The sequence below is a fragment of the Felis catus genome, chromosome C2 (assembly GCF_018350175.1).
Source record: "Felis catus isolate Fca126 chromosome C2, F.catus_Fca126_mat1.0, whole genome shotgun sequence".
Lineage (NCBI taxonomy): Eukaryota > Metazoa > Chordata > Mammalia > Carnivora > Felidae > Felis > Felis catus.
Window position 1 is genome coordinate 22,896,919 of NC_058376.1, and position 13,534 is coordinate 22,910,452.

General features: G+C 34.1%; 1 protein-coding gene across 3 annotated transcripts in view; it reads right to left on the bottom strand.

The window, feature by feature from the left end:
• The window catches only part of NCAM2 (neural cell adhesion molecule 2), a 520,684-nt gene that overhangs the window by 173,295 nt on the left and 333,855 nt on the right, over positions 1–13,534 (bottom strand). For all 3 annotated transcript variants that reach the window (XM_023238847.2, XM_011285729.4, XM_023238848.2), the window contains one exon: positions 13,101–13,218. In XM_023238847.2, coding sequence (XP_023094615.2) covers positions 13,101–13,218 — 118 coding nt within the window. The remainder of the gene's footprint in view (positions 1–13,100; positions 13,219–13,534) is intronic.

The window sequence follows — 13,534 nt, forward strand, 5'->3', positions numbered from 1 at the left end:
CAAGTGTACTTTTAGTAGCTCAGTGAAAACTCAATTACTAGGCGTTAAATTATACTTGAAAACTGCTTTGGATTTAGAGACAAGAGTAACTTTTGAGCTATGTTGAAATCATAACACTCTTTTTCGGCAAAAAAGCACATTCGTTCAATTTTTACCTTATTAGCAAAAAAATTTTGTGTTGCTGATCTTAATTCTATATACACTTTTTATGTTGGTGAGTCAACACACATTTACTAGGTCCCTAGGACACATTTAAGATAGTTTCTATGGAAATATCCCTTAAAGAAGTTTCAAAGTAAATGCAATTTAAATACATTACCAATTTATATTGCAAATAACTATTACCAATAAAGGGGTAAGATGAAACAATTATTTGCAAGTGCAGTTAGAGAAATTATGCTGAATATGATGACTTAATTCATTAATGAGAAGAAATCACTTTTCTTAAATATGTTCCCTCTTAGACATCAATAATTTTCAATATTTTCTAAGTTCTTTATGAACTGAAATAGTCTTCACTCTCTTCCAATTCCAGTTTGTGTTGTGTTAAAACAATGTTTTTCAATTTTTGCCTATAATACTTACAGTAAAAAATATTTTAAATATATTTAAATCTTAAGCAATTTCCACAGTTCCCCTTAATATGCGTGGAACCTTCTTGTAATGTATATTCCCTTCCATTCAAGTTTATTCTCCTTATTTACTCTTCCTCCTCCTTTGTTCTCTTTAGTTTTCCTTCTATATTTTTTTTGTATAATGGTATTTTGAATGATTGAATTGATTGCAAGGCCCATGGATGTAAAATGTTTAGGATCTGTCCTTAGAGGATGGGGTATCTATTTGTCTACACAAGTTTAAATTTAAAAACAAATATCTGAAAAAAATTATTTAAAAAAATTCCTAGAATGAGAGAACATTTCTTCAACACACTAAATGATCATTCCAGTGAATTCTGGTTTCACTTACCCGAAAGCTAGGTATGGTGCGTATCCTAATACAATACTTATCTTTCTATGACTCATTAGCATCTGTTTTTCCAGTTTCTACTGACATCTCTAAAGATATCATGAAATGTGCAAAAATATCGTAAGAGTGGGGTCCAAAAGTAGGGTTTGTAAAATACCAAAAGCAAATGTATATCTATATCTATTTATCTATCTATCTATCTATCTATATAGATACATAGATATCTCTCTCTATATATATAGATATATATGTTGCTCTATATTTTTATATATTTTTATATTTTATGAATCTAAAACTAACAACAATGAAATATGATATTCCAGCATTTTTGTCCAGAATGTAATATATATAGCCTTCATAGTAATTAGTGATATATTTCTTACACTAGCCAAGTAGAAATTACTAATTTGTATAACCATAACAAAACAACAGTAAGAATAATAATAATACATAGAAATTTAAGCAATCTGTGGTTTATAATACACTTTCCCTATAAATTCTACCTGATTAAAAGCTCACAATTAGCTCATAGATGTCTATTTTCACTCCCACCGTCATTCACAGATTAGAAAACAAAAATTTTAAGTATAATTTTCACACCCCTTAATTCACAGATGAAGACAACTAGGTTCACACAGTAATATAAGAAGCATAATAACTAAATTCTAGTGCTCTTTCTCATAAAGAGGGTTGTTTCTCTACCTCATGTGAAATATTGTGATAAATGTTTGAAGTACGGCAAATGAGTGAGACATGGCTACCTATCATGAAGAATTGATAATATGACTGGCAGTAACAGAGGATAAGGTAGATATCATTAATGAATTTATTCATAACTTCTTGTATGTTAAGTAGGGGAAAGAGGGATCTACTGTAGTAGGAGAAAAGGCAAAAGATGAGTGAAATACTTCTAATTTTCATGGGGAAAAATTATGATTTGGGCTTTGCAGTGGATGGGTAGATCTAGAAGAGATTTAGAGGAAATAAGTATATAAAGACTATGTTCCCTTCAAGAACTTAATTTAAAAATATCAGCAAGGGAACTAACCAAAGTAATAGTTTCTAAATTCCTCTCTCTTAACAAACTTGTGATATAGAATATACTTGTTATTATTCACAATCTACTTCTGGAGAATGCCATGTGTGCAAAAGACTTTCAAAGAATTCTGGTGGAATTATATAAGCTCATACTTGAAACTCAAACCACTTCTCTAAGTAATGCTGTTCTAGGCACAAGAAAATAGGTATGAGAATCACAGAATCCACCAGAAACTCCAACTCTACAAGAAACATAATGGCAATAAATTCATATCTTTCAGTACTCACTCTAAACGTCAATGGACTAAATGTTTAAATCAAAAGACATAAGGTAACAGAATGGTTAAGAAAACAAAATCCATCTCTGTGCTGTTCACAAGAGACCCACTTTAGACCTAAAGACACCTTCAGATTGAAAGTAAGGGGATGAGAACCATCTATCATGCTAATGGTCAACAAAAGAAAGCTGGAGTAGCCATACTTACAGACATTAAAAAAAGACTGTAACAAGAGATGAAGAGGGCATTATATCATAACTAAGGGCTCTATCCACCAAGAAGACCTAATAATTGTAAACATTTATGCTCCCAATGTGAAAGCACCCATATATACAAATCAATTAAGCACAAACATAAACTCATTGATAGTAATACCATCAGCATCCTTTCTTGATAAAAACCCTCAAGAAAGTAGGGATAGAAGGATCATACCTCAAGATCATAAGAGCCATATATGAAAGACCCAATGCTAATATCATCCTCAATAGGGAAAAACTAAGAGTTTTCCCCCTAAAGTTAGGAACAAGACAGGGATATCCACTCTCATCACTGTTATTCAAAGTAGTATTGGAAGTCTTAGCCTCACCAGACAATGGAAAGAAATAAAAAGCATCCAAATTGGCCAGGAGGAGGTCAAACTTTCACTCTTGGCAGATAACATGATATAGTATATGGAAAACCCAAAAGATTCCATCAAAAAAACGCTAAAACTGATCCATGAATTCAGCAAAACTGCAGGATATAAATCAATGCACAGAAATTGGTTGCATTCCTATACACCAACAATGAAGCAACAGAAAGAGAAATCAAGGAATCAATCCCATTTACAGTTGCACCAAAACCCATAAAATACCTAGGAATAAATCTAACCAAAGAGGTGAAAAATCTATACACTGAAACTATAAAAAGCTTATGAAAGAAATTTAAAAAGACACACACAGAAAAGGAAAAAGATTCCATGCTTCTGGATAGGAAGAACAAATATTGTTAAAATGTCAATACTACCCAAAGCAATCCACATATTCAATACAATACCTATCAAAATAATAACAGCATTCTTCACAGAGCTAGAACAAACAATCCTAAAATTTGTATGGAACCAGAGAAGACCCCAAATAGCCAAAGCAATCTTGAAAAAGAAAACCAAAGCAGGAGGCATCACAATCCCAGACTTCAAGCTATACTACAAAGCTGTAAGCATCAAGACAGTATGGTACTGGCACAAAAACAGACATTCAGATCAATGGAACCGAATAGAGAACCCAGAAATGGACCCACAAATTTATGGCCAGTTAATCTTTGACAAAGCAGGAAAGAATATCCAATGGAATAAAGACAGTCCCTTCAGCAAGTGGTGCTGGGAAAACTGGACAGCGACACACAGAAGAATGAACCTGGACCACTTTCTTACACCATACACAAAAATAAACTCAAAATGGATGAAAGACCTCAATGTAAGACAGGAAGCCATCAAAATCCTTGAGGAGAAAGCAGGCAAAACCTTTCTGATCTTGGCCACAGCAACTTCTTACTCAACACGTCTCCAGCGGTAAGGGAAACAAAAGCAAAAATGAACTACTGGGACCTCATCAAAATAAAAAGCTCTGTACAGCGAAGGAAACAATCAGCAAAACTAAAAGGCAACCAACAGAATGGGAGAAGATATTTGCAAATTACATATCAGATGAAGGGTTAGTATCCAATATCTATAAAGAACTTATCAAACTCAATACCCAAAAAACAAATAATCCAGTGAAGAAATGGGCAAAAAACAGGAATAGACCCTTCTCCAAGGAAGACATGCAGATGGCCAACCGACACATGAAAAAATGCTCACCATCACGCATCATCAGGGAAATACAAATCAAAACCACAATGAGATACAACCTCACACCTGTCAGAATGGCTAACATTAACAACTCAAGCAACAACAGATGTTAGTGAGGATGTGGAGAAAGAGGATCTCTTTTGCATTGTTGGCGGCAGTGCAAGCTGGTGCAGCCACTCTGGAAAACAGTATGGAGGTTCCTCAAGAAACTAAAAATAGAACTACCCTATGACCCAGCAATTGCACTACTAGGCATTTATCCACGGGATACAGGTGTGCTGTTTCGAAGGGACACATGCACCCCCATGCTTATAGCAGCACTATCAACAAAAGCCAAAGTATAGAAAGAGCCCAAATGTCCATCGCCATTGGTGGATGAATGGATAAAGAAGATGTAGTATGTGTGTGTGTGTGTGTGTGTGTGTGTGTGTGTGTGTGTGTGTATGTATATATATATATATGTGTGTATATATATATACATATATATACACATATATATATATATATATATATATATATATATATATATATATACACACACAATGGAGTTTTACTTGGCAATCAAAAAGAATGAAATCTTGCCAATCTCAACAGCATGGATGGAACTAGAGGGTATTATGCTAAGCGAAATTAGTCAGAGAAAAACAAATATCGTATGACTTCACTCATATGAGGAAGTTAAGATACAAAATAGATGAACATAAAGGAAGGGAAGCAAATCAATATAAAAACAGTGATGGGGACAAAACATAAGAGACTCTTAAATATGGAGAACAAACAGAGGGTTACTGGAGGGGTTGTGGGAGAGGGAGGATGGGCTAAATGGGTAAGGGGCATTAAGGAATCTACCCCTGAAATCATTGTTGTACTCTATGGTAACTAACTTGGATGTAGATTAAAGAGAGAGAGAGAGACAGAGAGAGGAAAGAGAGAGAGAATGAATCATGCAATTATGGAATTAGTGGAAATGATAAAGAAAGGAGGATAATTCCACTTTCAACCACAATGGAGTAACAGGGAACCATATATACCCTCTCATTGTAAACAGCAAACAACACTAGACACAGATTAAATAAGAGTTTTCAAGTAGCTCAAGACAGTGACCTCAGAAGACCACCATATCCTGGTACTTGAAGAGTGTTTCCAGGCTGCAGCTCACAGAAGGAGAGCCCAAACACAGCTAGGGAGAGTTCTCAGTAGGAAGCGGTTAAAGTAGCTAGAATTTGTGGATCAGTGAATGTAAGAAAAAAGAGCTACACAAGAAAGATAGTAGAGAGATCTGCAATGTGTTCCTAACCAATTTTTAACTGAATACTTATCAGTAATTGCATGCCAGTAAGACCTTCCAAAGAAAGGGAAATAACCATTGGAAAAGATAAAGCACAACAATCCCAGAACCAGGAATAATTTGCATCTCAACCATCCAGAGTAGAGAAATTTCCTAAAATTCAGGACATTAAGTCACCCCTTTTAGAAGAATATTGCCTCAAGCACAGAAGCATATTAATCCCAGGTTGTAGTTGCACTAAAAGAGCCTAAACGCAATCTTCGAAACATCAAATTTTTCCCAAGCTATTTCTGTATCTAAAAACAAAGTAAGAAAATACAAAAACAATCACCACTCCAAAACATAAAATCCTTAATATCTGCACCCAATCAAAAATTACCGGGATAGTATATAACTGGGAAAATATGACGCATAACAAAGAAAATTCAATCAATTAAAAAGATCCAGAAATGACACAGATTATCAAGTTAGGAGAAAATACTGTTAAAATAACAGTTTCTCGTTGAGAAGTGAAGGTTTTATACCCTATATCAGGCACCCCCAAACCTTGGGACCTATACTGTAGAAATGAACACCCAAAAACAGCTGACTCTGCAAAGCAAAAGGGCTTACATCCAGGACATCCAAAAGTCTATGGAAAATGAAAAGTTTGCTTTTAAAAAAAGTCTTACCCAGACTTACTCATGCCAGGAATCTACAAAAAATGCAATTTTGAAAGCACCTTTCTATATGCAATGGAGATTCATTAGCTAACGTTCAAGAATGTGCTGGAGACACAGGGACCTTGTAGGACTTTCTCCAGAGGAGAAGATGCTGGTCGGCACCATTTTTAAATTCTCAATCAACATTTCTAGTGTTGTAGGGCTTCTCCACCCCTGTGCTCTCCCACAGTCCTACTGCAGCTGCCTGGCTTGCCCTGCCCATGAGCTCTGCCAGTCTTATTATTTCCAGTTGGCTCACTCCTGTTCTGGGCTCCCTCCAGGCTCCTCACAGCCTCTCTGAAGCCAGCAGGCTCACTCTTCCCACATGCTGTGTATCCCTGGGCCCTGCAATAGCAAGCTTCCCATTCCACCCATGGGTTCTACCTTATTAAAAATAAATCATGGGGCGCCTGGGTGGCGCAGTCGGTTAAGCATCTGACTTCAGCCAGGTCACGATCTCGCGGTCCGTGAGTTCGAGCCCCACGTCAGGCTCTGGGCTGATGGCTCGGAGCCTGGAGCCTGTTTCTGATTCTGTGTCTCCCTCTCTTTCTGCCCCTCCCCCGTTCATGCTCTGTCTCTCTCTGTCCCAAAAATAAATAAACGTTGAAAAAAAAATTAAAAAAAAAATAATAAATCGTGCTACATAGATAAGCACAAATGTGTAAGAGTCAACCAAGAACTCAGGCAAGGGTGAATCATAGTTCCATCATGTGCACAAGGGCACTCCTCTAGAATGGGAGAGGTAGCTGTTCCATGAATACACAGAAACAAAAATATGGAGAAAAGGAAAATTAGAAAGCAAGAATACACTCCAAAAGAAAAAACAAGACAAAACCCAGAAAAGAAAAAAAAATCCTTGATAAAAGGGAGATAAGTAATTTACCTGACAAAGAGTTCAAAGTAATGGTCATAAAGATGTTCCACTGAATTGGAAGAAGGATAGATGAACACAGTGAGAACTTCAAAGAGACAGAAAATGTAAGAAAGTGTCAAACAGAAGTCACAATACTGAAGAATACAATAACTGAACTAAAAAAAATACACTAAACTAAACTAAAGAATTTCAACAGCAGTTTAGATGAGGCAGAAGAACACATCAGCAACCTGGAAGACAGGGCAGTGGAACTCACCCAAAGAGAACAACTAAAAAAACAACAATAAAAAGGGAATTTTAAAAAGTGAAGATAGTTTGTGGGAACTATGGGACAACATCAAGTGGCATAACATTCACATTATAGAGTCCAAAAGGAGAAGAGAAAGAGAAATGGATACTTTAAGAAATAATGGCTGAAAATTTAACCAACCTAGGGAAGGAAAGAGACATCCAGGCCCAGAAAGAACAGAGAGTTCCAAAGAAGATGAAACCAAAGAGATCCACATCATGACACATTATAATTAAAATGTTAACAGTTAAAGAAAAAGAGAAAATCTTAAAGTTTGCAAGAGAACAACATGATACATATAAAGACTATCATAAAAGTACCTATAAGACCATCAGTTGATTTTTCAGCATAAACTCTTCAGGCCAAAAGAAAGTGGCATGATATATTCAAAGTGCCGAAAGGAAAGATTGCCAACCAAGAATATTCTACCCAGCAAGGCTATCATTCAAAATAAAGGAGAGATAGTTTTCCAGACAACCAAAAGTTAAGTGATTTCATACCATTAGACCAGCCTTACAAGAAATGTTGAAGGTACTTCTTCAAGCTGAAAATAAAAGGTACTAACTAGTAACAAGAAAATATATGAAACTAAATATCTGATTGGAAAAGCCAAATTTACAGTAAATATAGTGGATCAACCACTTAAAAATTTACAAGGAAGGTTAAAAACAAATGTAAAATCAACTATAATTATAATAATTTGTTAAGGTATACACACACACAAAAGATGTAATATATAACATCAGAAACATAAAACATGTGGTGGGGGAATAAAAATCTAAAGTCTTTAATATGTATTCAAAATTATGTTGCTGTCAACTTAGAATAAAATGCTACACTGTCTGTTATATGGGAACCCTAGTAGACACACAAAGGATAATGGGAAAGTAATCTAAACACAACACTATAAAGAAGTATCAAACCACAAGGGAAGAGAGCAAGAGAAAAAGAAAGGAACAGAGAGGAACTACAAACCATTCAGAAAACAATGAAAAAAAGTGGCAATAAGTACATACCTATCAATAATTTAAATCCAAATGGACTAAATTCTCCAATCAAAAGATAAGTGACTAAATGGAAAAAAACAAGACCTATTGATGTGTTGTCTATAAGAGACTCACTTCAGATCTAAGGACACAGAGATTTAAAGTGAAGGGATAGAGGGATGCCTGGATGGCTCAGTTGCTTAAGTATCTGACTTTTGATTTAGGCTCATGTCATGATCTCAGGGTCATGAGAGATTGAACCCAGCATCAGGCTCCATGCTGAACATGGAACCTGCTTAAAAATTCTCTCTCTCCCTCTGCCCCTCTCTTCAACTCACATGTGCTCTCTCTCTCTTTCTAAAATAAAATAATAATTAAAAAAAAAAGTGAAGGGATAGGAAAAGATATTCCATGCAAATGAAAATGAAAACAAAGCTATACTATATCAGACAAAATGATGAGTTTAAAACAAGTACTACACATGTAACAAGGAAGGCATTATGTAATGGTAATGGGGTCATTACAAAATGAGGATATAACATTTGTAAATAATTATGTGTCCAATATAGGAATACCTAAATATATAAAGCAGGTATTATCCAGACATAAAATCAATAAGAAACATCGGCCTTAAACAACACATTAGTCCAGATGGACTTAATAGATATAAACAGAATAGTCCATTTAAAAGTAGTAGAATACATGTTCTTCTCAAGTGACATGGAGCATTCTCCAGGATAAATGGCATTAGGCTACATACAAGTCTCCATAAATTTAAGAAGATATTTCACATACCAAGCATCTTTTCTAACCACAATGGTATGACACTAGAAATCAGTTACAAGAAAAAAAAACTGGAAAAATCCCATAAAAGGGAAGCAAATCTTGCCATTTTTCACAACACAAATGGACCTTAAATGTGTTATGCTAAGTGATACAAGTCAGACAGAGAAATATAAATACCATATGATTTCACTTACATGTGGAAGCTGAAAAATAAAACAAGTGAACAAATAAATCAAAACTGTCTCCTGGATACAGAGAATGGATTGGTAGATATCAGAGGGGAAAGGAATTAGAGGGTGGGTGAGATGGGTGAAGGGAATCAATTGCATGGTGACAGATGGTAACTAGACTCACTATGGTGATCACTTTGAAATTTATATGAAAGCAAATTATGATTTACACCTGAAACTAATAATGCTATATACCAATTTGCCTTGGAAATAAAGTCCTCCATCAAATGTGTAGAGATAAAAAATAGAAGGATGAAAAATACTCTGGTGGATCTGAAAGTAGATTAAACATTACAAAAGAAAAATAATCAACAATTTTGAAAATATATCAATATAATTTAGTGAACTTGAAGACATAAAAATTTGCAAAAACAAAAAAAGGGCTGAAAGTTCTATCTGATATCGTTTTATTCCGAAACAAATTCCTTTAATAATTTTATAATATTGATATGGTGTTGATAAATGTATAATCACATACCAGAGCTTCAAAAGACATGAAACAAAACAGAGAGAACTGAGCACAGAAAAACAGACAATGCTTGTAAAATCATCAAGGATATAGAAGATGTGAACAATATTAATCAACCAGCTGACCTATTTGATATTTAGAGACTACTCCATACAACAGTGGAATATATATTCTTTTCAAGTGCACAAAGAACATTTAAAAATTTAGATTATAAAATAAGACCCAATAAATTTAAGCAAATTGATATTATACAAAGTATGTTTTATGACAATTAAGAAATTCAGTTAGAAACTAGTAGCAGAAATATATATGAAGTATACTCAAATATTTGGAAACAAATTAACAACATTCTAAATAACCAATGTCAAAAATAACATTACAAGAACAGGTTTGAAGGAGCACTTGCACCCCAATGTTTACAGCAGCCTTATCAATAATGGTCAAATTACGGAAAGAGCCCAAATGTCCACTGACTGATGAATGGATAAAGAAGTTGTGGTATATATGTAAAATGGAATATTACTCAGCCATCAAATAAATGCAATCTTGCCATTTGCAATGACATGGATGGAGCTCGAGTGTATTATGCTAAGTGGAATAAGCCATTACAGAAAGAAATACCATATGATTTCACTCATATGTGGAATTAAAGAAATGAAACAGAGGGACATATAGGAAAGGAAAAAAACAAAAACAAAAAAAGGGGGGCGGAAACAAACCATTAAGAGACTCTAACGACAGAGAACAAACAGGGTGGTTAGAGGGAGGTGGGTGGGGATGGGCTAAATGGGTGTGATGGGCTAAATGGGTGGGGATGGGCTAAATGGGTGGTATTAAGGTGTGCACATGTGATGAGCACTGGATGTTATGTGTAGTGATGAATCACTAAATTCTACACCTGAAACCAATTTTACACTATATGTTAACTAACTAGAATTTAAATAAAAATTTTGAAAAGTAAAAAAAGTATAGCAAGGGAATACTGTAAACGACTTAAAGCTAGTAAAAACAACTGGAATGAAATGGATACATTGCTGAAAAGATATACATCACAAGAGACCACTAAAGACAAAGGTATTACTGGGATAGACCCAGATCTGTGAAATAACTTGAATTTGTAGTTAAACCTCTACACAAGAAAAGTTCTAACACAGGTGGTTTCACTGTAAATTTTCCCAAATATTTAAGTAAAAAATAGTTAGTATTATATACAAACTCTATCAGAAAACCAAAGAGGAAACACTTCCCTAACTCATTCTATGAATTCAGTGTTTCCCTGATCCCACACAAGTCAAGAATAAGAACACAATAAAACAGTATCTCTCATAACCGTGAATGTGGCAATTTTCACAAATTATCTGCACAGTAACTCCAGCAATACATAAAAAGGACATATAGCATAATCAAGTGGGTGTAATCCAAGGAATGCAAAATTATTTTAACATTTGGAAATCAATGGAATTCACTGATCTAATTGGGTTAATGCTAAAAATCCATATGGTATTTTCAACAGATGTAGAAGAACCATTTGAATGGCACAAGGGGAGAGATATATTAGAGTAGCTGCCCCTTCTCCCACTTTAGCTTTCACGTCACCAAGTGTTCCTGATTATCTTTGTGAAAACTTCTTATTTTTCCCCACTGTTTGGTCCTCAACTATTTCCCTTATTGGCTGCACTTATTTCCTTTGGATATAGTATCTCTGTGCAACAGGTAGTCTGGATCCTTCTCGCTGGGCTGCTTCCCTACATTACTTAATGTTTATAGGATTTTAAAACTTTTTTTAGCAAGGATAACATGCTTATAGCCCTACATAAATATGTCAAAATAAAAACTTCCAATACTAATTTTCACTCTGTCAATGTCACTACCACATACTTCCATTCGCCCATTATATATTAAATATCCAGAGAATAGAACAATTATTATTTACACCATTATAGACATTAAACTAATGTCATATGAAGATATAAAGATTAAAAAATGTAGATTTAAATGATTCATTATGTTAGCCTCAGAATCTGATTTATTCTAGCCTGTATGATAATTATGTTTCCACTTAAATATGAGAATTTTGAACAAATGTTGAACTTTAAGACAGAAATTTAAACAGAAGGAAGTCTCTCTGGAAAGATATAATGATGAGAATGAGATTCTAGAACAATATTTGTTCATTGTAATGAATGGTCCAAGAGCTTTTCTGTGCTGCAATTAGATGTAATATTGACTCTTTAAGATACACACTAGAAACCAGAAGTCTCTGAGATACATGATTATTATCTGGGGTGAATATGTTAATGTTTGATGTGTAATCCTTTTAAAAATACCAACATTATGTTACAAAGGAATCAGTTTGCAAAGAACATCTAAAAACACCTATTTAAAGAAATATCTCGTTTATTGCTACCTGCTATATTAAACGGATAAAGGTTTGGAAATTGCAGAATATCAGTAAATGTTCAGGAAGTGACAGAATAAAATAAAATTGGATTGCAATTATTCTTCTTTAACAGTTTTTTTTTAAACTTAGTCCTTACAATTGGCCCTTTTTTGACAATGTGGAATATATTTTTACTTACTGTTTTCTTGTGATTATTCTTACACTATTTGGTTTGTGAAGTGTAGAAGAGATTATATAAATATTTGTAGCTATGCTTAAGTAGTAACCCGAATTAATAACTAGTATGAATTTATAAAATTGTCCATCTGTAAAGTTTCATTGTCTCCCTTTTAACAGTTAAAGCCACAACCTAAAAGAATGACAATGTTGATATCTGTTTGATGTTAATAAAAATGAAGTAACATTTAACAATTCTAAAATATATATATATATATATATATATATATATATATATATGTAAACTGTTAAAGAATGGACTTAGGATAGAGTGTTTATTCATTTGATGAAGTAAGCTTTTTAAAAATGACATTAAATTTATGAAAATTTAACTGCACATAATTAGCTTTTTTTCTGAATAATATAGTCCATAAAGAAAATATATAATTGAATTGAATAAAATACACTTTTATATACATACAACAATGGTGCCATTAATGCTAGCATTCCTATTTCCATTTAGTCTCTAGCAGTAACATTAATGTGGCTGAATCAGTCATAGGCGTCCTGGGCCCATTTTGGGCGGAAGCCTGCATTCTAGAAAGAATAACCAGTGCAATGGGTGTAGTCTTTGACTTGGGTTAAATCACTCTGTTAATCTCTTTTACAATTTAACTAAAAACAAAACTGTCATAAACTTCAAATGAAACTCCAAAGAATGCTCTTATTCTTGATAAAATAAGATCAGAAATATTTTTCCATGAGATTGATCCTGGACACAAGCCAGAAGGGTATGTATCTGTAACCTACCTGTACCAGGAGATAGAGGGCTCGGGAGAGCCAGAGGCCCTGCAGGATAATGTCATCTCTTCTCCTCTCTCTGCTGTGGCATTAAAGGATTTCTGAGGCATTGTGATCGCTGGCGGCACTGAAAAAAGAGATGAACACAGATTAAATAGAGATGAAAAACATTTTATAAACACCATTGGGACTTTCTTACAGGTACTTTTTGTTGTTGTTAATTTTAAGCCTTAAAAGTTTATTGTTTACGTCTGTATTTATATCAACAGGACTGACTTGATTGCACAGTAAAATAACTTTAAGACCACTGATCTGCGTGCCATTTACAATAATGAGATAATTCGTTCTAATGCTATTGTACTATTTTTAATCTATCAAACTAAACAAGAAAGTAGACATTTTAACCAATTTATATGTATACTTTTATGAAATATTTCTCAGAA